The sequence below is a fragment of the Danio rerio genome, chromosome 7 (assembly GCF_049306965.1).
Source record: "Danio rerio strain Tuebingen ecotype United States chromosome 7, GRCz12tu, whole genome shotgun sequence".
NCBI classification, from domain to species: Eukaryota; Metazoa; Chordata; class Actinopteri; order Cypriniformes; family Danionidae; genus Danio; species Danio rerio.
Genome location: NC_133182.1, coordinates 19,554,425 through 19,580,744, shown reverse-complemented (window position 1 = coordinate 19,580,744; position 26,320 = coordinate 19,554,425). Strand labels below are relative to the sequence as shown.

At 35.5% G+C, this 26,320-nt stretch overlaps 1 protein-coding gene across 5 annotated transcripts; it reads right to left on the bottom strand.

Moving 5' to 3' along the window:
• Positions 1 to 827: 827 nt before the first annotated feature.
• Positions 828 to 26,320, bottom strand: slc7a7 (solute carrier family 7 member 7). 5 transcript variants are annotated; one of them, XM_068222402.2, is made up of 11 exons: positions 26,128 to 26,320; positions 24,838 to 24,870; positions 22,246 to 22,864; positions 12,012 to 12,137; positions 10,435 to 10,579; positions 9,157 to 9,280; positions 8,247 to 8,350; positions 6,020 to 6,116; positions 4,826 to 4,975; positions 1,557 to 1,740; positions 828 to 1,475 (listed from the first exon to the last, which is right to left on the bottom strand). In XM_068222402.2, the coding sequence occupies exons 3-11, from the start codon at positions 22,739 to 22,741 to the stop codon at positions 1,396 to 1,398; spliced, it is 1,506 nt and encodes a 501-aa protein (XP_068078503.1). In that variant the 5' UTR covers positions 22,742 to 22,864; positions 24,838 to 24,870; positions 26,128 to 26,320; the 3' UTR covers positions 828 to 1,395. The 5 variants fall into 5 exon arrangements, 4 of the variants coding, with proteins under 4 accessions (XP_068078503.1, XP_073763214.1, XP_073763215.1 ...); XM_073907113.1 differs by lacking the exons at positions 24,838 to 24,870; positions 26,128 to 26,320 and adding an exon at positions 23,119 to 23,934; XM_073907114.1 differs by lacking the exons at positions 24,838 to 24,870; positions 26,128 to 26,320 and adding an exon at positions 23,002 to 23,477.

Below are 26,320 nucleotides of genomic sequence, written 5' to 3'. Positions count from 1 at the left end.
ACTCCTGAAATTTATAATTTAGAAACAGAACAAGAAGATAAATTACAATGATCACCTCAGGTACACCTCATGTTCTTTATTCAGTGTTAAATGCTAATAATGTGAGTTTCAATGCCATTTTACATGATATTTATTGCAATACTACTGAAAGCAGCAGCAGATGTTCACCTCACATCTTAAAAATAAAATAAACTATTTGAAATTGATCTTGAGAACTTAATAATGCAAACCAACACATATCAGTGATTCATCATGTTCATTTAATAATGTTAAAGAGGTTTAATATGTAATAATGGTATTATATATCCTACCGTTTCATTGGAGTGCAGTAAGTGCACTTTTCTGTGCTTCTGAATGGCTGTATTTCAATTTCTGTCATGTTGCAAATAGAAAAAAATGCATCTTATCTCATCATGTGGTGTGTTGTTAGGACACAGGGTTAATGTAGCCTTTTCACGTTTCAGTTGTGAACACATACTTTGTGAGACTTCATGACTGAATAAATCGAATACGCGGCTTTTATTAAGGCAACCCTGGGTGTGGAAATATAATTGGCTAAACAGGCAGTGGGCGGGTTAAAATAACCAAAACAAAGACAGCAGATCCGGCAAGTAACGCACATTTTCAAAGTAGAATATCTGACTTCAGCACTGTTTTTCAGATAAAGAACAATGTTCACTTAGCATGTTTCTTAAATGTCTACAAATATATTATGGTATTTTTATGCTTTAGAAGAGTCAAAAAACGTACATACAGCACCTTTAAACAGGCACAAATGCACCTCATATAAAGCACATGAATAAAAATAATGAAATTTGACTTAAACACAGGTTTGCATAGTTTGTCCTTTATTTTTTGTCTTCAACATATCACAAATCCACAGTAACACTGCCTTTGTCATTCGAGTCTTTACTAAAGAGAAACATGGAAAATACTGCTTTAGATAGTCAGATACGAACCTGAAACATACAATACGACATACTGTAGCGGCAGTTACTGTCCCCACAAAAATACAACAAGGTGTTATATTAGACTTTCAGTGTACAATCATCTCAATTCATGCTTAGTTAATGTGCAACATTAAAGTGTATTACTATCCCTGTGTTATTAGTGCTATCATACCACATCTCACCAATCCCTACAACAACCCAAAGGTAGTTTTTCTGTATATAAAGAGCTGCTTTAAAGTTAACCATCAAACCAGAATGAAACTGATCAAAATGCAGCCTTTATTTAAAATATAAATATCATAAATATAAAGGACTTGTTTTGCCACTAATCAACCTGAAAAGATAAACCAGTGTAAAAACCAATGCTAATCCCGTCAGCAGCTTTTGTTTTTGAATATCAACTCGAGTCCTCCACAAATAACACCGTTTATTTTTCCACAGTCATCTACTCCGTTTTTTCCTCCTCCTTGTCCATCTCAGTAAGAACACAGAAGCACACTTTCTGAATGAGTACGCCTGAGGATGCTGGTCAACAGAGAATTCAAATAAATGCGTATTAGGGTCAGTTAGAGCTCTGTGAATTTTAACAAATGTTAAATAACTCACCAATGAACTTGCGGAGCCACATCGGTCTTCTTGTGGCAGGTAGATGGCAGCACAGGAAGTAGACGGGCACTCCAGATAAAGCAATGCCAATACCGATTAATGAGTTGATGGTGTCGCTGTATAAAGGTACCACCACTAGAAATACTGTGCACAGGCAGAATATAATCGGGAAGAACAGGCTGAGCTGAGAGGGAGAAAAAAAGGCAGGATGTGAGAGGTTATCAACTGTTTTAACCACCTCATAAATCATGTCATGTGTCGGGGGTGTTGCTTTGTTATCTCCTCCCCTTTCTGTTTTTATTTGCTGTCTGATAGCCTTCTAAAATGTAGGTGTTCCGATTTCATGAGTAGACCAATGAGAAAAGGATGGAGGTCATAGTTTATTTGTAAAGTATACGTCTGTCTGTGCTAAACTGACAAATAATGGAGATTTCCATGGAGTTTTGGTGTTGTTTGCTTTGGATTTTAGAAATGCATGTTATAAATAAATTAAATGTATTATTGCTATGAAAAGCCATTTCTGATACAGATTAAAAACATAAAGGTTATAGCAACTTTTTATCTAACAGTTCAATTTTTCCCCTCACAATAACTCAGAGCAGTCTGAGCTGAGTTTGCATGTTTTCTGTCAGAAAGTGACTTTGTTTTTGTTTTTTTGAGTTTACAGTATTTCCCACAATTCAGGGTTTTTTCCCCTGCATAATTCTACCATTTTTTTACCTTCAGAATTGTGATGACAAAAAGTTCAAATACTGTAATTCTACATTTATAGCTCACAACTCATACTCAATTTTATCTCTTAATTATAGCTTTTTGATTATAGCTTGTTGACTTATTTTATGGACTTCCTGTTTTGTGTACACTGTAAAAAGTGATAAGCAGACCTAAAACAGTGAGGAAGCCCATTGCCTTATCATTAATAATGAACTATGGGCATGATTATGAAAATGAATTTACTTTTTTTTTTTTTTTTTTTTTGAGTAAAATCAGCTTGAAGAATTAATGTCCTCATTGAATGGGAAGACTTTTATTTCAGTATGCAGATCAGGGCTGCCCAAACTCAATCCTGGGCTGCATTCAAAATTGCATACTTCCATATTATATAGTACGCTAAAATCAGTATGCGAGTGTAACGGAGGTCAGCTAGTAAGTGCTGTGCAGGTGAACCTCACTCCTCTGACCTCTGAAGGTGCTCTAGTGACAGATGCTAGAGGTCATGGTCTTTGGCCTCCTTGTTAGAAAAACCGACTCCCATGCGGAAGGTCGCCGGTTTGATACCAGCTCGGAGCGGGTTGGGTGGTGTAGGACCTGTGGGGTTACACGAGCCGAGTAGTATGTCTGAATTCGAAAAACAGAATGTGAGACATACCCGGATGATCTACTACTTCCGGTGAGATTCTGAAGTGTGCAGCAGATGAACGCTACACTATCCCATGATGCACAATCAGAGAATTTATGAATAGGAGTGAAGCGACGCTTCTGACGCAGGTAGGTCATGTGATAATGACAAAATGGTGGAGGTTGTATGTCTGAGTTCCATTCATAACAGTGACATTCATACTGTGTAGAACATACTTATCTAACAGCCGAGTAGTACATTTAAATTCAAATGCAGTACCTACAAAGTAGTAGGCAATTTTGGACGCTGGACTCTGAAGATCCTGCAAAGTATAATTCCAACCTCAATCAGACACACATGGGCTAGCTAAACAAGCTCTAAAGCCGCGATCACACTGCTCCTTTCACCCCATAGACTTCCATTCATACGTATGCGAATGCCACAGACCAGAAATGCAAGCTTGTGTGACAATGCAGTTCACTGCATTGTAAAGTTCAAGCTTGGTGAACTCTGACCTGTGGAATTACATCATGTGACTGCGTGAGACCAATAGAAGATCAAAATATGACCGCTCTGTACAGAAATTGAAAATATGGAGCAATCACTCGATTTTTTTTTTTTTTTTTATGTCAAACTCTAGTGTGACCGTGGCTTTACTTGGCTTTCTAGAAACATCCATGCAGATGTGTTGACGCAAGTTGGAGCTTAAATCTGCAGGACACCCGCCCTCCAGAACCAAGTTTATGCACCCCGTGATGTAGATGTACTTCCGATCTGGGCAGGCTTTATTTGAGTCTCATTGCCTCATAGCAAACTAACGGTAAAAGTGGTGTAATTATAAATATTGTGTATGAAGCATCAAAGTGAAGTCAAAAGAGAAAGGATCACCACTTTAAACAAGGAAGCAAATGGTCAGACTTTGAGTAAAGATTACCAAAACATTTATTTTCAGTGCATTAACGTCCACAGATTAATTATTTAACTTAAGATTAACAATGTCAGCTAGCAAAATCATTATTGTAAATTTTGATTTTACACAAAATTTTTAGACAAGTTTTTTTTGATTTTACACAAAAGTTTAACGCAATGAGTTTTCTCACATTTTAAAGTGGTTTTATAGTCAAAATTATGTTTTAGTTTGCTTTAAAAGCTCAATACCTAGTATACACACTAGATGGCGCATTTTCAAAACAAACAAAGGTGTAATTTAATGACGCTGTGAATGAGTGTAGACTCATGGGAGTTGTGGTCTTCATTACTTCCTAGGGGACTATGGGTGAAAACGAGAAACTATTTTTATGAATGAACTAAAGTGTCAAATCCAGTTCCTGGAGGGCCGCAGCTCGGCACAGTTTAGCTTTAACCCTAATTAAACACACCTGATCAAACTAACTGTGTTGAAGCAGGGTTAAAACTAAACTGCAAAGCTGTGGCCCTGCAGGAACTAAATTTGACACCTGTGAACTAAAGTATTAAAAGCTTATTAACATGGTATGAAGGACAGTAATGCTGAAAGCTGAAGTGAAATTAAAGCAATTGCTGACGAAGATGCTTTTTGTCCACCGCTTCCGGTTTATCTGCTCGTGACCATGTGGAGAGGAAGCAGCTTGGTTTTATCATAGTAAATACATTTTGAGATTATTTTATTATGCTGCTCTGTGCAGTCACAATCACTAGTTAAAATAGCTTATTTCTCTGTACTAATTCTTCAAAATGATTTGGGATAATGCACGTACATTAGTCAGCAAAATGTATAACACTGTTCTAGTGGTTTGTATATTTTGATATAAAAGTCTGACATATTGTGCTTTCAAAAGCACACAGTTTAAAATGTAAATTACCTTTAAATGTTCAAATTCTTAGAAAACGCTTCCTACAAAACATCCTCCTGTGAAAATGCATATGTTTTATGATGCTTTAATCATGTTACCTTCAGTGGTCGTGGTCTGTCAGGTTGTTTCCAGCGCAGGTACAGCTGTCCCAGGATAGACAGGCCCACAAAGAACCAGTAGCTGAAGCTGTAGTAGTTGATGAGTTTAAAGACGTCCTCCACACACAGATACACCAGAGCCATGGCCCCCTGTCAGAGTCGGATGTTTGGGATCAGTGAGATTTTTAAATGTTTGTCTATAAGTCTATTCTGATTATTAAGGCTGGATTTGTTTAATCAAAAACACAGTAGAAACGGTACAGTTATTAAATGTTATTACGATTTGAAACTATTTTTATCATTGAGTTTCAAAGCTTTAATTTCTCCATCATTACGCCAGTCCGCAGTGTCACATCATCCTTCGGAAATTGAAAATGCTGATTGGCTATTTTATTCTGATGAATTATTATTGATTAATTATGATTCCTATAATTATCATTTATTTTCCTTCGGCTTAGTTCGTTATTTATCAGGAGTCACCACAGTGGAATGAACCACCAACTATTCCAGCAAATATTTCACGCCGTGGATGCCCTTTCAGCCACATCCCAGTACTAGGAAACACCCATACACACTCATTCATACACACACTCATACACTAAGGCCAATTTAAGTTCATCCAATTCCCCTATAGCGCATGTCTTTGGACTGTGGGGGAAACTAGAGCACCCGGAGGAAACCCATGTGAACACTGAGAGAACATGCAAACTCCACACAGAAATGCCAACTGACACAGCCAGGACTCGAATCAGCGACCTACTTGCTATGAGATGACAGTGCTAACCACAAAAAACATGAAGCAGCCAAACTGTCATTTTAACACTGATAATAATAATATTAATATTAATAATAATAATAACAATGAATGTTTCTTGAGAATCAGATCATCATATTATAATGATTTCTTCTAAAGGATCACATGACCCTGAAGATTGGAGTAATGATGAAGAAACTTCAGCTTTAAAACCCTGTAGTGGATTTAATTCTATCTACTATTTGATTAAATTATTATTATTTTTAATTGTAAAACATATTTTACTGTGTTTTTGTCTAGATAAATGCAGCTTAATATGAAAAATGACTTCTTGGCAGGTAGTGTACATTAATAGACATGATGCACAATCTTTAGGGCTCAACCAAAACATAGATGCATGAATGTTAATAAGATGAATGGAGCTGATGAGGAGGACTGACATTGAAGAGCAGGGCAGGGATGGGGGTGAAGCGGGTGATGTGGATCATGCACAGGTAGTCTGGAAGATGCCCCTCTCTGGAGCCCACGAAGAACAGCCTGAGTGGAAGACATGTGAAGAGGAGAAATGAGTTGAGACTGGAGTTCAGAAGGAAAATGAGGCATTCTGGGGAATGATGCGGCGAATCAGAGGAAACGATGGTTCTGTTTAGAGCTGGTGTTGAGATGCATTTGGGTTGATCAGCAGTTCACAAGTAAATAAATGACAGATACACGTTTCTTAACCACTTTCCTGACTTTTTAGAAGAGAGGGACTTTTCTGATCTTTTGGTCATTAGTATAAAGACATAATGACACAACAAAGTTCGTGTCAGAAGTTAAAAGTACACAAGTCAGCAAACTATATAACATCGTTCTAGGGGTTTTTAAATATTTTGATGGATATTTATTAATTAATCTAATCCTGATATGTGACAATTGCGAACACACACATTTTGATAGCCTTAATATATATATATATAATATAATATATATATATATAGTTGAAGACAGAATTATCAGCCCCCCTGGGAATGGACAAAAAATGGAGATTTTTTTTCAACACATTTTTAAACATAATATGTTTTAATACCTCATTTCTTATAACTTATTTATTTTTGCCATGGTGACAGCAAATAATATTTGACTAGATATTTTTCAAGACACTTCTATACAGCTTAAAGTGACATTTAAAGGCATAATTAGTTTAATTAGGCAGGTTAGGGTAATTAGGCAAGGTATTGTATAATAATAGTTTGTTCTGTAGACTATCAAAAAAAATGTAGCTTAAAGGGGCTAATAAATTTGACCTTAAAAACAGTTTTTAAAAAATTTAAAACTGCTTTAATTCTAGCCAAAATAAAACAAATAAGACTTTCTCCAGAAGAAAATATATTATTAGACATACTGTGAAAATTTCCTTGCTCTGTTAAACATAATTTGGAAATGTTTAAAAAAGAAAAAAATCAAAGGGGGCTAATAATTCTGACATATTCTGTTTTTTAAGGAAGGAAATCTAACAGTGAAATTACTAAATAAAAATTAGTCCGTTCAACTCATAATTCTTAAAAACTTTGATTGATGAAAAAGAGTTCTGGTAACTCATAAACTGATAATTTCACCCAGAACTCTAACCAAATAAGTTATGGATAACTTAAGTCTATTTTTTTGTGATAACTTAACTGTAATTATTTAATAACTGAGAAAAAAAAACAACAAAAAAGCTGATTTTCCCTCTTCCGACAGCCTCTAATGAATGAGTAGTATCTAATAAAAAGAAAAATAGGATTACATATAAAAAGCAGTTTTTCAGTTCAGCCAAAATTATTAGCTTAAGTATAAGCACTAGATGTCAACACAAGTTTAAGAATGTAGTAGATACTAGTGTTTAAAAGTAATTACTAGTGCTATTATTATGTAACTTTTTTAGTTTAAAGTCTGTGTGAACCAGAAGTTGCTGCATACTTTTATTTCAGTGTGGTGATGTATTATTGGAATATAATGGAATATTGATTATGGGGTGGATCTTTCACTCACAGCAAACTAATGGTTGACCAAAATGTTAAACAGTAGTGATCCAAATTGTGCCATTTTGGTGACCATTGCTTTAAATTAAAATTTAAATTGTTTTTTTTTTTTTCAAACAAGGGCGAAGCTATAAATGCCTGTGTGTCAGCATAGTGGCAGATTCAAAAACAAGACTAACGTCCTATGCTAATGAGTGAGAGATCGTCACTAATGGGTGAAGCTTTCCACCTCTGATGATAGGTACAAATGGAAAATGGAAAATGTCAATCAAAGTGTTTATGACTGTTTTTTATAAAGTGTGATTATAAAAAATGTAATAAATTAAAGTTTTACCATTAGAAGTTGGTTATATTAACAGTTTAAATTCCTTTTTACATAATATATTATTAAGATTATTAATGTGTGCTAGCAAAATAAAACAGACTCTAAATGTCAACATTTCTTACCATATTACATTATACTTTGTAAATCTTTTCAAGTTTAGATCAATCTTGCATTTTCAGATGTAAGTTTCAATTCTAAATCTACCGCTACAAGTGGTTGAAAGTAGAAAGCTCAAAATGTTTTACACCTGTTGTTTACAATTCGATCAATAAAAGCCTGGTGCAAACAGGTCTAATGGAAGTGTCTATGTTACAAATGTTAGGAATAGAAATGGCTTACCTTGAAGCAGCCACTATTGATGCGTTTAATCCTCCAAAACAGGAGAAGGCCACAGCAACCGGTATTGTCCAGTTCAAATAGCCAAATACCTGGTCTGCAAATGTCTGTGAATTAAGACTTCAGTTAGACTATTAACTAGAATAAATAACACGAGATCATTTTTGCAATATACACTACAAGTTATATTTTTTAAAGCTGTAGGCCATATGTAATAGTTTAAATAATTTGTTTATTAAATGAAATGTTGTTTGAATTCTGAAAAGATGTATCAATTTTTCAGAAATATTTGACAAAACTATTAAAGGAATAGTTCATCCAAAAATGAAAAGTACCTCATCATTTATGAGTTACTTTCTTCTGTTGAACACAATAAAAGATATTTTGAAGAATGCTGTTTGCTGGCATTGATTTTTATAGCTGGTAAAAATTACTAAGGGAGGTCAATGGCCGCCAGCAACCAACATTTTTTCAAATATCTTTTTTTATGTTCAACAGAAAAAAAGAAATACGGATAGGTTGAGAACATATGAAGTGTGAGTAATCTATGACAGATATTTCATTCTTTGGTTAACTATCCCTTTAACAACACTGATAATAATAAGAAATGTTTCTTGAGCAGCAAATCTGCATATTATTGAGTAGAGTGATGCTGTAATGATGCAGAAAATACAACTTTGATGTCATGATATTTCATAATATAGAAAACCATCAATTTAAAACGTAAAACAACTTCACAATAATACGATTTTACTGCATTTTCATCAAATAAATACAGCTTTGCTGTGCATGAGAGACATTTCACAGACACCCAAACTTTTGAAAAGGTGGAATATGTTGTTGTGATTGTATTGCTCTCTCTTTTTCCTTTAAATATTTATCGCCCAGCATGGTTAAAGTGTTTATTACTCACCACAGCCACAGCATCACTGTCCAGGATGGCAGGGATGGGCAGGATTGTATAGTATGCCAGATTGGTAAGAATGTAGATCACTGTGACAATGGGCATAGAGATTGCAATGGCCAGAGGGAGATTTCTGAAAAAATAACCACCAGAGGGCAGCAGCATGCATTATCAGCCATATAATATACGATGCTGATGCTAGCTAAAAGGACCAAGTTGACCTTTTGAATTGATGCAAAGAACTTTACTTGAGAACATGATAAAAATATATCACTTTATGAATTGACCCAGCATGATCTTCAGCATGTTTACCATTAAACACGACATTTTGAAGAGAGCTATACAACAAAATGCTGGTAAAATTTGATAGAGCTCACAATGATTGACTAAATCTGAGGGCCTGATAAACCCTGTGATATTTCTGTTTAGTGGTATATAGATATACATATAAATGGCTTCTGTAAATATGTGCTGTCGCACCCCTGATAAATCAGTGATTAAGCCGAAAGAAAATGAATCAATAATGTATATAGTGCATTCAAACACTCAAATTGAAATATTTTTTTCTACCATTATGTGACTTTGTTTACACACTTTTTTCTTTATCTGTCTACTATTTGATTTCTAACACCATCACAGTGTTCACTCATGGTTTAGATATATGTTTGGAATGATAACTATTGTAAATCCTATTCACATTTACCTCCTCTAACGCCGCATACTGTGGATCCTAATATATAGATATGATTGGACGGTAATTTTGTTCATCAAAATTTACTATGAGATGATTGGCTACCATATCTACATGACTAGGCTACTGCTAGTGGTCAGCCTTTATTATTTGTTTTTAAAAAGAAGAAGAAATTCAAAACAAAGCATTATTTTTTTGTCTTTTATGATAGCACAGTACACTTAAATATATCCACATGAGTCAACAGATATTTTTAAATGGCCTTGAGGAGGAGAGATCGTATAAAATATGTGATTATATATTTTTGTAATTATATGTTTCAAACAATCTCTTTCTAGTCTTTCTTCAGCAGTAGAGGTTATTTCTACCCAGACACACAAATGGAGAAGTGCAGGGATAATTTGAGAGAAAAAGTTTAAGGAGTCACATGATCATACCACAAAACCACACATGATCCAATCACGGGTTTGATGTGTTCAATTAGATGTGCAATGAAGATGAAGGCCTTTAAAACAAATAAAGCCAGCTATATCCTCTTCTTTTGCAGACATACAGATGGATGGATGGATTGATTGATTGATTGATTGATTGATTACCTCTCTGGGTTTTTGATCTCCTCAGTGACAAAGTTGAGAGTGTCCCATCCAGAGTAGGAGAAAAGAGCAGAATATAAAGCCAGTGCAACATCGCCAGGATCATGAGAAGAATCTGAGAACAAGCCCTCAAAATTCTGGGTGTAACCTGGAACAAACACACAAAATCAGAATATATTTTACAGATGCACACCAGACATTGATAATAGTTGTTTATGAGGACTCTCCATTAGCATAATGTATTTTATACAGTAGAAATGCTCATTATATGGCCCTACCCCAACCCTCACAGGAAACCAATTTTGAATGTCAAAAGTCCTTGTTAAGTAGATTTTGAAACATTTTGAATTACAAGGACATCAGGCATGCACTCATACACCATAAAAATTGGGAGAATCTGTGTGTGTGTGTGTGTGTGTGTGTGTGTGTGTGTGTTTGTACTATTTTTGGTGGTTTACAAGAAGTTTTTGTATCATGGCTTGGGTAAGACGTAGTTGTACGCTATTATAGTGGTTTTTGAGGACATCATTTTGATGTCCTTGTAATACAAAACACTTCAAAATCATACTTAATGATGAAAATTGACATTAAAAAAATTGCCACGTTTCCTGTAAATATAGGGTTTAATGGTAGGGTTGAGGTACTAACCGTTACTTACTGTATAAAAGTAATTATGCCAATGCAGAGTCCTCATAAAACCACTAATACAAGCATGTGTATGCATACAGATAAAGTCAGAATTATAAGCCCCCCTAAATTATTAAACCCCCTGTTTATTTTTCCCCCAATTTTTGTTTAACAGAGAGAATATTTTTCCCACACATTTCTAAATCTAAACACAATAGTGTTAATATTTCATTCATAATAACTGATTTTTTTTATCTTTGTCATGATGACAGTAAATAATATTTGGCTAGATATTTTTAAGACATTTCTCTACAGCTTTAAGTGACATTTAAAGGCTTAACTAGGCTAATTAGGTTAACTAGGCAGGTTAGGGTAATTAGGCAAGTTATTGTATAACGATGGTTTGTTCTGTAGACTATCGAAAATATATATAACTTAAAGGGGCTAATCATTTTGACCTTTAAATGGTTCATAAAAAATTAAAAGCTGCTGTTATTCTAGCTGAAATAAAGCGAATAAGACTTTATCCAGAAGAAAAAATATTTTTAGACATACTGCGAAAATTTGCTTGCTCTGATTAACATCATTTGGGAAATTTTTAAAAAGAAAAAAAATCAAAGTAGGGCTAATAATTCTAACTTCAATTGTACATTTTCCCAATTTTAATGGTGATAATAAAGTTATTTTGTCTTATAAAGTAAATGGCAATAAATGCCCAAACCACTTGCAATACGAACCAGTATGTTTATCACAATACATATACATTTCAAACCAGTTTGCAACATCAGTCAGCACAACAGGCTGTTTTGAAGGGCTAAAAATAAATGTGAGTGAATGAGACCATAGTTAAATGCAATGGTCGCACCAGCTCTTATATATAAGAGGATAGTACAGACCTGAAAACAGTAATTATTAGCATATAACATTCTAAAAGTCCTCCATAATGTCTTTACCCTGGAATATCTTGACCAGGCCAGTGATGATGACAGCGATGAGGGCGACAACCTTTACGTAGGTGAAGAAGTCCTGAACGCGCGTCCCATACTTCACATAAGCACAGTTCACAAAGGTCAGCAAACCTACAGAACAAACACACAATGTCTCAGGTAATGTTCACAGAGCACAGTGTTTGTACTGCTCTGTCATTATTTACAGACATCTCGGTCATTTCAAGCCTGTATGCATGATAACAAAATATGATCTCTTTAAAGGGTGTTGATAATCAAACAGTTTCAGCCTCCATTGACAACCATTGCAGAACTCAATTGTGGCAACATTCTTTCAAATATCTTTCTTTGTGTTCCACTGTAGAATTAAAGTATTAAATCATACATAATTGGAATGACATGAGGATAATCAAATAAAGCAGATGTTTAATTTTTTTGGTTGGACTGTCACTTTAAGGGTGCTCCTGAGAGTCTAGTCAAAACATCGGTGCAATAACATGAAATGGATACAGTCTTCCCCTGTTTTCCAAGAGGATCAATGATCTTAAAAGGTCAGTTTGTTTTGACCCTGGAATGTCTTGATTTGTGTGGGAGGTTCAGATACAGTGTGTATGTATGTGCGTGTGTGTCTGTCTGTGTGATCATGTGTGTGTGTCTTTTGTAAGGTAGTCTTCCCGGCTTGAGGAAGCAGGGCTGCTGACTCCAGCACTCCTGCTGGTTGTTTTGCAAGGAGTGAAAGAGCTTAGGGCAGCACTAAAGTTTGCGTGCGTGAGCGGGGCACTTTTTCTGTCATTTCTGAAAATCCAGCTGTAAACACCTGTGCTGTGAATTTTTTGGCACGCCACTGTGCCATTTAATCTGAAAACAGAACTAGAATCTAGTTTCAGCTACTAGAATATTTGTTTTATTAGATACTAGTTATTTATTAGCTCTTTTTAAAAGATACATTTTTGTAGATACTTCTTTGAACCCATTCATTAGATACTAGTGTTTATTTATTATATAATAGTACTTATTCCACCATTGCCTTTTTATTAAATTTTAATATTAGATACTAGTGCGTACTAAACAGGTACTAGTACTTTTTTAATTCATTCATTCATTCATTTTCCTTTGGCTTAGTCTCTATTTAAGAGGTCACCATGTACCGCTAACTATTTCAGCATGTTTTACACAGTGGATGCCCTTCCAGCCGCAACCCAGTATTGGAAAACCCCCATACACATTCATTTGCACACTCACTCAAACACAATGAACAATTTAGCTTACCCAATTCACTTAAAATGCATATCTTTGGACTATATGGGAAACTGGCGCATCCAGAGGAAACCCATGCTAACATGGGGATAACATGCAAACTCCACACTGAGACACCTACTGGCCCAGTCAAAACTTGAACCAGTGACCTTCTTGCTGTGAAGCGACAGTGCTAACCAATGAGCCACCGTGCCGCCTTCTTTTTTTAATATAAGTTCTTATTTTAATATTGACTAACTCACAGGGTAAATGTAAAATTTTATAAAACTGCAACATATGATCATTCTGAAAACGTACCCCTATATACCTTTCTGGAGATCGCAAATTATGTCTTTAAAACGAAAGCTACAGGGCGGTGTGACGTTGTTCCTTTTCGCTCTACCAGTTGACCAATTAAATCCATGTGGACGGCTTTCCTGCTGTTTCCAATTTGTCCAGTGGCTCGCAACGTATGTCAATGAACTTGAGATGTAGAGAGGAGTTGTCCGTAATGATGAGATTCGAGTCTGACAAGGAACGGTTCCAGAAAGCACAAAGGACAAAAAAAGCCAAGAAATAAAATAAACAAGTAAATAACAGGGTGGTCCTGCTGGTCAATCTGTGCTTTTTAAAACACTATCGGTTGGGCTCAAAAAAGGGGGTGGGTGGAGAGATTGGTCGGTTGGTCCGTCAGTCAGTCGACAGGACCCTCTGTAGGATTTATGCAAGAACAGCAGGCACAAATCGCACTCGAGAGAGAAATTTGAGATCTCAAAAAGCGTACACAGTGGCCTCTGGTAGACTCACGAAAAACAAAAACTGCAAAAAAAAACGTACCTCCCGGGACGTATTTAGAGCTCTCCAGAAATGTATATGGGGCTACGTTTTCAGTATAAGCCTGGGTTGTAAAATTGAATGAACTGAACTGTGAACATGTCATTCACCTATATTCAGTTTTGATTAGTCTGTATTTCATTTGCGATAAAGTACAATCTTTTAGTAGTAGTTTTTTATCAGGTACTAATAACTGTAATACTAATAATTAATCATTAGATAGTAAAATCCGTTTATCAGTTAACTGGAGTATGGCCATTCATACTAATTATAACATTATAGTAATGTTTACCACTAAAGAAATGTTGACCACTAATTACAAAAGATGCTAGTGTCCCATAACTAAGTACTAGTACCTAACAAATAACTACTCTGAGCTAATCAGTAAGTACTAGTATTTAATGAATACATAGCATTTGTGACTAACGAATACATATTATATACTAGTGTTTATGTAATAAATGCAATTATCTAATGATAAATAAGTACCAGATAATAGCAATGAGAACTAATCAATGAAATCTAATTAATATGTACAGGTATCTTTAAAAAGGTACTACTGCCTAAAGAATAAACAATTGTAGTTGAATAAATACAAGTAGTTAATGGTAGTATATAATATGAAAGACATATTTACTATTCATTCATTTTCCTTCGGCTTAGTCCCTTATTTATCAGGGGTTGCCACAGCGGAATGAACCGCCAAACATTGCAGCATTTGTTTTACACAGCAGATGCCCATACGGCCACAAACTCAGTACTGGAAAACACCCATACACTCTCACATTCGCACTTATACACTATGGCCAATTTAGTTTACCCAATTTACCAAGCAAATGTCTTTGGACTGTGACACGTGCACTAATAGCATGAAATAAATAGTAGTATGTGTTTTAGTTTGAATGTTTAAACAGATTTCCAAATGAAAGAAATTTGTATTGTGATATATCGTGAAATATAGATATATATGTGAAATATCGATGGTGCATTCACAAGAAGCTAAATCCGTGTAAACTGAAGTGAAACCAAGAGTCAGAGTGGTTAGTTTGTGTCATGCTGACTTTACTCCAAAGAGGAAGTAATAATGAGTCACATGACCAACTTTTACAAGATACTCTCACATTCTGACCCATTAAACAACTGAAAAAAAATAAATATAAGTGATACAGTTCTCTCACACACAACCCCCTCCTGTGCCCTTTAGCTGGGCTCACATTTCTGAATGTAGCCTCACTATATATGACTTCATCTTATCTGTTATGGCCGCTATCATTGTTCCCATAAGTTCATAAACTGCTCGCACACCCGTTTGTAATCTACAGTCTCATTGCTCATAGAGGGAATTTAGCACACAGGTCTCATTCCTTTATAGTTGTCTTTTCCTTTATGATGAGTAAGCAATGGCAATATAACCCTGTCCACTTTCACTCATAGAAGAGGACATACTGCCTAAGCAACATGATGGCTCAGTGGTTAGCACTGTCGCCTCACAACTAAAAGGTCACAAGTTCAAGTCTGGATGAGCCAGTTGGCATTTCTATGTGGAGTTTGAATGTTCAAATAGGTTTCCTTCAAGTGTTTCAGTTTCCCCCACAGTCCAAACACATGCGCTTTAAGTAAATTGGATGAATTAAGTTGGCCGTAGTGTATGAGAGTGTGTGTGAATGTGAGAGTGTATTGGTGTTTCCCAATACTGGGTTGTGGCTGAAAGGGCAGCTGCTGCATAAAACATATGCTGGAATAGTTGGCGGTTCATTCCGCTGTGGCGACCCCTGATAAAAAAAGGGACTAAACCAAAGGAAAATGAATGAATGAAGGAATTCTGCCTAACCACAAAAAGTCACTTCTGTGTAGCTCCAACAACAGTGATTGATAAGTTTAGTGGAGCACGTTAGCATACGATTAATTCAGTTCATTTTATTTCAAATAAGATTTAGCATGATTAAAGGGTTAATTCATTTAGAAATGATCAAAATTTTGTAAAGAATCTGTGGATTTATGTGGAATTATTTTGGGAGTATTGTAACTAAAAACTTAAATGAATTAATCAATCATTTTCTTTTTGGCTTAATCCATTTATTAACCAGGGGTCGCCACAGCGGAATGAACTGCCAACTTATCCAGCACATTTTACGCAGCAGATGCCCTTATAGCTGCAACCCATCACTATCAAACACCCATACACATTCATTCACACACATGCACTACAGACAATTAAGCTTATCCAATTTACCTTTACCGCATGTCTTTGTACTGATAACCCGGAGGAAACCCACACAAACACGGGGAGAACATGCAAACTCCACACAGAAATGCCAACTGACCCAGTCAGAACTCAAACCAGCAACCTTCTTGCTGTGAGGCGACAGCGCTACCCATCATTTTCAAATTCGATCAGAAAAAAGTAAGTCATACAGGTTTTGTATGACATGAGAGTGAGTAAACAATGACAGCGTTTTCATTTTGAGTCGAACTTAGTCTTTAAATACACATTGACTTTGTGAGGAAATACATTGATTCAAAGTGTCACTCCATGTGCTGCATGACTGTAGAAGTGAGATCTCTCTCTCTCTTTGTGTCCTTTGACTCTATGCTACACTAAGCTGTTATTAGCTATTAGTCATAAGGGAAAGATTGTTAAACGAGAGGACTTTACCTTCAAGAAATCAGCAAGTTTCCTGTAGTGCTTTCTTATCTTTCAGTGAAGCGTGCAGGTGTGTGTTGCAATCCATTAACCTCATTTAGATTTGCGGGTGTAATGCGTTTACGATAGACAAATTTTCATTTTTATCTATCACAAAAGTAGTAATTATACAATAATACAGTCTTAAAGTCTTTGCCCGAGTCACTCATTCAGTAGGTACTACTTTGTAATTATAATATTGCAGGTGTTTAAAAGGTATGTATAAATGTGTAAAATGTATATAAAATATTAATGTTATTTCTTGTCCTTTATTATTAGATAGGACAGTAATCCGACAGGAAGCAAAGTAGGAGAGAGATGAAATGCTAGTAGGGTCGGGAAATGTCCTTGAGTTGGGATTTGAACTCGGGACGCTCTGAAGTGCACCATATAATAGCGTGCTAACTACTAGGCTATTGCACCAACATATTAATGTTATTTTAACATACTAGATCTGCTGTGATATTACTGTGGCCTCATTGCTTAGTAAATTATCTATTAAATGCAAACTGCAAACTCACCAAGCAAGTATGTGTTTTAATAGACATCTAATAGACATTAAAACATAGACGTTCTGGCTATAAACAAGGTCAAATTTGATCTTTTTCTGAAAATAAAAAAGACATCTAACAATAGTCCCAAAATAAAGAGATTAGACAGACTTTAAGTGTAGTCATTCATTCATGTATATTTAACAGCCCAAATTTCACCTTGTTTTAGCAAATACATCAACAATAGATGTCTGTTAAACTAAAAAAAAATGCTTGCTGGAAAATAAGTTGTAGCTCTTCTTCTTATGAATACATAAACTCATATAGTATGAATTCTGACATACTTGGCTCACAATCAGTTTGAAGATTTGGACGTAATGTTTGCTAATAATCTAAAGATGTGTTTGATTAGATGGCTTCAAAATGTTATCTTAATCATGCCTTAAGTGACAATTCTAAAATTATAATCTATGAAATTATATTTGTGCCATTATAAATTAACGTAGCCTCATATAAATGAATGTAGCCTCTCCAGAAAACATTGCAAAAGATAATAAAAAATAATCTGAAAATGAAACAATGAACCGAGTTGCAAAAATGTGACATGCTCTCCCAATATGCTTTGTTCTTTGTAAGGATTTTCAAAGACTTGTTTCCGCAAGACATCATTTGTGAATGCGATTCAACAGGTTTTGTTCTTTATATCTATTTTGGTACAAACCTCTGAGGGTGCAGGCTTAACAGCGCTCTACTCTGATTGGTTACTGAGATTTTGCATGTTTCGTTTTTGTGACTGCGCTCAGTTTTTTCCATTTTTAGATTATTTTACTTCTTTTCCAATTTTTCAATGCATTTTTGATGTTTTATGGATAATTTCCATTCATTTATATCAAGTCAAGTTATTCGTACAAATATAATTCCATAGCAATCTAAGCCCTTGCAGTCTTTCACTAACATACAGTAAGCGTAAGTATATCGTAGCATAATGGGGCTTAGACAATTGGTTAGAAATCTGCATGAAGCTTTGATCATGGATGAATTGCTGAATAGTAAATAGGGCACTAAACTTAACCCAGCAGGCACACAACATCATAAGATGTTAATATTAAGTTAGATATAGATTATGACGCCAGGTGACCACAATTAAATGTCTAGCCAGCATCTAAGCGTCCAATAAAGATGTCAAATTACATTGACATTTGGTTGATTTTAGGTTGTGTTGTAGAGTGACCAAAATCCAACGTCTGATAGATGTCATAGTGGAAACATCCTCACAACGTCAAGGTGTAACGTGATTAGACGTTGATATTTGGTTGATTTTAGGTTGATTTTTAGGTTGGACATTGACGTCAGCCTGATGTTGGGTTCTGACGTCAACCCGGTTTTCATTTCCAAACAAAATATACAATGTCAATATGAAGCATGTTGATGTCCTGTGCATTCAGGGAAGTTATGAATATTGCACCCTATGGTCTTTTCGTCTTAACAGATATTCATTACATTGACAATTGAAGTTCACAATACAGCAATAGTACATTCTGGATTGGGCCATGGATTTATGCATATCCCACAATCTTAAATATTGTAATCTACTACTATCAAAAGTAACTTTATTAACCAATTGGATATATAAACATGGACTTTTAATTTCAGCCAGCCAGCCTTAGCTCTTCTGGTGAACTTTCTTTCCATTATAAAATCAATAAAGTTTAGTTCTGATTTCTTTAAAAATCAGTGATCTTCACTGCCTAATATACAACATAAAGTGGGTCTTAGATCGGTAGAAGCACTTCATTAAATTCTATTTTGCCCGGCCATGTCTCTGAATTATGACCAGATATATTTTATAGACTTCAAAATATTTTCCTGGTACTGACAGTGCTATCAGTTACACGGTGTTTCATCTCATTTTACGCTTGAACAACTTAATGAATGCTGAAGTCTATTTAACTGAATGTATTGTAATTACATTACAACATCGATGCCGTAAAAGGAATGTTATGAAATTGAAAATAGTCGCATTAAGCTTTCACAGGAAGCTTATCATTGGCTGGAAAACACTAGCTGTGCATATACATTTTGTGGTAGCTCATTAAACTATTATGCTGCTTTACAAGCATTCCAGGGTTGAAAACTACTGATCGAGATTACGGTATTGTGTGGAAAAATGTACAGCATTTTCACAGATTTCAAAACACTGGGTCGTTTGAAGAACTGCCAGTTCAGTTGCGACTTTCTGTAAGAGTTTGCACTTTTTCTGCTTTCGTGCATGTCTGTGCTGAACTAGACGAATCACGTGAACGCTGCTCTTGACATCAGCAGCACTTCTCTGACGCATTCTTTTCTTCTTCCTTTTTCCATTCAACATCAACTACTTTCATTGTTGCACATAATGTCATAATGGCTCTCTCACTTTCCCCCCTTACATTAAAGCAATGTGTTGATACTATATTTTTATGCACTAAACTTTTTTATGCAAATCCTATGCAGAATACGCAATGTTTATGCAATGTCTTAATGTGTAGCTGTTGTTTCGTGCAATGCTAACCCCCTACCTATTACCCACTTCCTGCTGAAAGTTCCTTCACACTGCACACATTGTTGACAACTGAAGTGTTATCAAATCATTCAACATACAGTAGATTCAGAAACAACTAACCTTTGGAAATTAATTAATATCCCCAAAATGGAAAAACAAACAGGCATTCTTTACACACCCTTGTGTCAACACTGCAATAACTCAGCAAGTATTTTTGTTTTTAAAAGATGTCTAAAAGATGTATAATAAATGTCTAAACATAGTCGTCTTGGCTAAAACCAGGCTAAATTTGGGCTGTCAGTGAAAATCTAATAGATGTCTAAGAATAGGCCAAAACTAGTCTATTCATCAAATGAACAGAAAAGTATGACTATACATATAAAGTGTATATATTTGATCACTAGTCTAGTTTTGGGCTATCATTAGACTAGATCTATTAGATTTTCACTGACAGCCCAAGTTTAGCCTTGTTTTAGTGTAAGTGCAGATGTGTATTAGATGTCTATTAAACACACAATTGTTTGCTGGGTAAGGAAAAAATGATGAATATTGTCAAGATTCCAAATGGCAAAAGCTTCTATTGAAGAAGTCTATTTGTGTATTATATTACAATCTATCGTATGACAGTCATTTGAGAATGGTAAAGCCCTTCATATTAAAACTCTTCAAACATTGACGTCAATAAGGGTTTCAAAATTTGGTCCCACTTCCTGTTAAGTGGCCTTTATAATATGTATTTACATTAAAATGAAGTATAACGAGTACTTATTGTGTTCATATTGTATTGCATAACACTATTATTATGGTGGATACAGATAATGTTAGAGACATATATTGTAGGTTTGTAGGTTTTGTTAGGTTTAAGAGTGCTAAGGTGTAAGGGATGGTCAATAGTAATTCATTCATTCATTTTCTTTTCTGCTTTATTAATCTGGGGTCGCCACAGCAGAATGAACCGCTAACTTATCGAGCATATGTTTTACTCAGAGGATGCCGTTCCAGCTACAACCCATCACTGGAAAGCATCCATACACACTCATTCACACACATACACTACGGACAAATTAGCCTATATCCAATTCACCTATAGCGCATGTCTTTGGACTTGTGAGGGGAACCGGAGCACCCGGTGGAAACCCATGCGAACACGGGGAGAACATGCAAACTCCACACAGAAACACCAACTGACCCAGCCGAGGCTCGAACTAGTGACCTTTTTTTTGTGAGGCGAACGTGCTACTTACTGAACCACCATGCAGCCCAATTAGTAATTATAAATGTTATTAAAGAAATATGTTACAGATGTAGACACATGCACATAATTAAAAATTATATAAGTACAATGTTAAAACATGTGTACTTAATTAAATGATTAAACTAAATACATAGTAACTTAGGCCACAACATAAAGTGGGACCAGAAATGTTTGTAATATTTTGTATGCTTACCAAGGCTGCATTTAAAAAAAAATGCAATTTTATAAAATATCATTACAATTTAAAATAACTCTTTTTCTATCAAAATATATCTAAGAAAGTTATTTATTTCTGTGATTATAACTCCAGTCTTCAGTATCACACTTCAGAAATCATTGTAATAAGCTGATTTGGTGCTCAGGAAACAGTATAAAGGTTTGGAAAAAAAAACTATGCTGCAAAGAGTGTTCATACTTTTTTGATGCATAAAATCCCCAAAGATGAAATAGAATATTTGAAATAGAAAGGGTTGGTAACTTTATATGAGACTATCATTGATCAATTTAAAGTTATAGTTCACCTAAAATAAACATTTACTTACTCAAATATTTACTTAAAGTGGTTCCAAACCTTTATAAGTTGAACACAAAAGAAAATATTCCGAAACTAGAATCCAAATATTTATTTGTGGTTCAACAGAATAAAGAAATTTAAAAAAAGGTTTGGAACAATGGCAGAGTGAGTAAACTTTATAATTATCAATTGTTATGATACAATTTTCAGTTTTGGGTGAACTTTTCCTTTAATCCATCATTGGTGAATAAAAATGTTTAAAAGAATCTAGTAACATTTTGCAATAATAAGTGTATAAGTTAATGTTAATAAATACATTTACTAACATGAACAAACAATGAACAATACATTTATCACAGTGTTTGTTCATGTTAGTTAATGAAAACACAGTTGCTCATTGTTAGTTCACATTAACTCATGGTGCATTTACTAGTATTAACAATCATTAATTTGGATGTTACTAAGGCATTAGAAAATGTTCAACTTTAATAAATAAATGCTGTATTGTAAGTATTGTTCATAATTAATTCATGTTAGTGAATATATTAACTAATAAAGCCTAATTGTAAAGAGTGTCCAGAGATCTTACTGATCCCAAACTTTTGAACCTTGTGTTATGTGAAATGGTGATTCTGGCTAAACTATTATTTTCTACTGATGTTCCCAAAGAACAATACATCCAACTCACAGATGCAGGCAGCGGCCAGCAGACGATTGGCCACGTAGGGTGCTATACAGGTGGGGAAGATGGGCTGAACCATGTAGTTGGAGAAAGTGATGGCTATCACAGCCTGGCTGGTGGGCTCGATGATCAGCAGAGAAGTCCATAGACGGATGAACGCCAAAAAGCCTCCAAAGGCCTCTAGGATGTAGGCGTAGCTGGCGCCAGACTTGGTGATGGTGGTCCCGAGCTCAGCATAACAGAGAGCCCCAAACACAGAGAAGATCCCACCAATTGTCCACACTACCAGCGATAACCCGTAGGAGCCGCTATACATCAGCACGCCCTTGGGTGAGACGAAAATCCCAGAGCCGATCATGTTTCCCACAATCAGACACACGCCATTGAGCAAAGATATTTCTTTTTTCAGTTTCATGGACTCCTGGGAGCTGCTGGCCTTCAGGTTTCCGTTCGACACCTCAGGGGATGCCTCTTCTGCAGGCGTAGGGCTGTAGGACGCCATTGTTTTTTAAATATATGGGATGGTACCAAAAAACACTGTCTAAAGCAGTTTCACAGTTAATTACAAGAGTTTCAGGAAAATCCTAAAAGTTTCCAGCTAGTTCTTGAGATCTTTAGGTGACATCTGGGGAAGATAGAAGAAGAGTGTTCAGTATTTATACTCTCTCTCTCTCTCTCTCTCTCACACACACACACACACACACAGGTACACACATATAATAATCTCCAAAGAAACAGGGCGATCATAAAGAGCTCACATACACACTCTTGCTTCTCAGACGTACACATGGCTATTACTGATCCATTAGACGTCACAGCAAATGGCTTTTTAAAGGTGTGCAAACACAGAAAGAGGTCTACATTGCTCATATTCCTTACTGCGTGAGTCAGGATTGTGTGTCTTAGCCAGCAGCTTACTCAATCACCATCCCTGACGTGGACATTGATCCAGCTCTGCTCAACTCAACCAAGACCAAGTGGAGGGGTTTTTGATACATCAAGATTCAGCTGTCTTCTTTTGTCTCCCGCTCTTTCTCTCTTTTTTTAGTATGGTGTGTCAGCATGCTGATCTGTCACATGCTCCTTAAGGTTCAATGGACTCAAAAGAGCTCCGCTCAAGAGCACAAGCTGTGAAACATCTTCACATGATGAAATGAAAAATGCAGTGAACTGACAGCTTGCATATTTGAAGCTCAAAGTTGAGAGTCACTGATGCTGACCGTGCCAAACTGTATACTGACGATGCATGATATTGGGCATTGGTTAACTAATACAAATAACAAGTAGTTTGGTTCTCCTACACTACCTGATGAATGTCTTGTCGTCAATCCCAGTTGTAAGAGCAACAAACAATAACTTGACTTCTAGTTGATGATTTGGATAAGTGTTAGAAGGTCAATTTTTTAGATGAATCATCTGTTGAACTGCATTCCAATAATCTGCATAAGACCTACTGGAACTGGCATGGACCCAAGATTCTCACAGACCTTTTTCTCATCAGTCAAGTTTGGTGAGGGAAAAATCATGGTTTGGGGTTACATTTAGTATGGGATGATCTGCAGAGTGGATGGCAACATCAACCGCCTGAGTTATCAAGACATTTGTGCTGTACATTACATTACAAACCACAGGGGAGGGCAAATTCTTCAGCAGGATAGCGCTCCTTCTCATCCTTCAGCCTCCACATCAAAGTTCCTGAAAGCAAAGAAGGTCAAGATGCTCCAGGATTGGGGATTGGATTATTGAGCTCATGGGAGTCATACATAATATTAATTCTTTTTCCACTGCACCATGAATTTATATTCTACACTGTAATTTATTTATGTTAAGTAATAAGACTTTTGTCAAAGCAAAGTCAGACCTTACTGTCCTAATTAATTAATTAAAAATTAAGACATGGTCATATTTTATTTTGGTAAAATACACGTAATCTAGGGGTCTTTGCCTTTTATATAGGCCACTTCTGATCCCAAATGATCAACTAGAAGTCAAGTTATTATTTGTTTCTCAAACTTGGATAGGCGACAAGACTTTTGTCAGGTAGTGTGAATTTAGTCCAGTCCTGGTCTGCTTATATTATTCACACTGTCAAGACAAAACCTAAAGCTGAAAAAAATCACCCTCTAAAAGATTCTGTGTAATAGTGTGAGGTAAAATATGGATAAACACAACAGCTGGGTTAAAAAGTGTCATGAAAATTGAATAGTAAAAATTAACCCAACTTTGGGTTTGTTCATATTTAACCCAACACCTAGTTAAAACAACACAGGATTTTCTTTACAGTGTTAAATGGGGGAAAAGATTGTGTTTAGGATCACAAGTTGTAACATTGTCTTTTTTTTTTTTTTTTGGTTTGTTTACATGACTTTGGTACTTGCTGCACCACGGCCACACCAGTTTACCCAACTTTCACTGGTTTGGTTTAGCTTTCACAGTTTAGATGGCAGCATTAACACCTATTCAATTTAACTACCAACAGATCAGAGTTAATTTTCATGAAGCATCCTGAAATCTGAAAAGGTTAAAACTGGTAACGGTATATCTTTATTCTCAAGGTAGCTGAAAACTGTGAACTTTTTAATTGTTGCATTCACTCACCTGTCACTTGTTCCAAACCTGTTTGACTTTCTTCTGTTAAACACAAAAGAAGGTATTTTTTAGAAAGCTGGATCCTGTAACCATTGACTCCAATAGTATTTTTCTCGCTACATTAAGTCAGTGGTTACAGGTTTTTAGCTTTCTTTAAAACATTTCTTTAAAAATGACCTCTTCTAAGGAATTAGAAATGTTTTTAAAGCATAATAAAGGTTTGAAACTGCACAAGGGTGAGTAAATAGTTAGTATTTTTTCTTTTTCGTTACAGCTATCCCTTAACATTTAATTAAATAAAATAACCTAATGTTGGGATTGTCAATATCAGACCCTACACTGAATTACATAATTTCTTAGACTGAATGGTTCCTAATTGACATTTCTCACAGATCTGTCTAAATGCCCTCTGTAATAGGAACACCTTATCACAGGTGAAGAAAGTTACATGCGGGAAAGACAAAAAGAGATAAAAGGATGATTAAAGAGCTGAGATGAGTGGGTGGACAGAAGCAAATTACTGCACGTGATAATTAAAAGCCACACCAATGCAAAATCTTTAGGGACCGGAGAGCAAGGTTCAGGACATGCTGATAAGCGCTCAAAAAAACAACTATAAAACAAAATCATTCAAGGTTACAGCCTAAGCCGCCAAAGCCTTGTTGTATAAAGCATGCAATTAAGAAAATGTATATTCATCAGTTCATTATATATTCATAAAATATTTTTTTGTTGTTGCTTGTTCATTCTTTAGGTTTTTTTTAGACAATTTATTTGTTTTTTGCTTATTCTACTTAAATTTATAAAAACAATAAGGTTAACTTAATGGATTTGTGTTGAGACAACATGAAGGAACTGTGTGAAACCCAACCATTTTTACAGTGTTGTACAGAACAGTACAGAAACTACTTCCAATTTATTACCAAATACAGAAAAGTATAGTAAAGCTTTACATTGATATGATAATTGAGTACAGCAAGCTTAAGTATTACCCATGTAAAACCTGTAACTACACAATATGCATTTTATAATGAGACATTGAGTGTTTAAAAGTGTTATAAATATCTCACATTTCCCCTGAAAAGGCGTCATGATAGCTAAGGAAAAGTATAGTAAAGCTTTACATTGATATGATAATTAAGTACAGCAAGTTTAAATATTACCCATGTAAAACCTGTAACTACACAATATGCATTTTATAATGACACCTTGAATGTTTAAAAGTGTTAGAAATATCTTAAATGTTCCCTAAAAAGACGTCATGATAGCTGAGGAGAAAATGGTTTTGCCTGAACCTACCTTTCCTTTCCAGGTGCTGAACTGGCATCAGGATGCAGTTTGTACTGATGCTTTATTTATCGTTCATTGTCGTGGTCACAGTTGAAGTCAGCGGGCAGGTCATGTTATTTGGCCGTGTGAGCTCACAGTCATATGGTCTCTGTCAGTTTCTTCTTCCAAGCTCGTGCTCTCGAGACGATTGCAGTCGATTGAT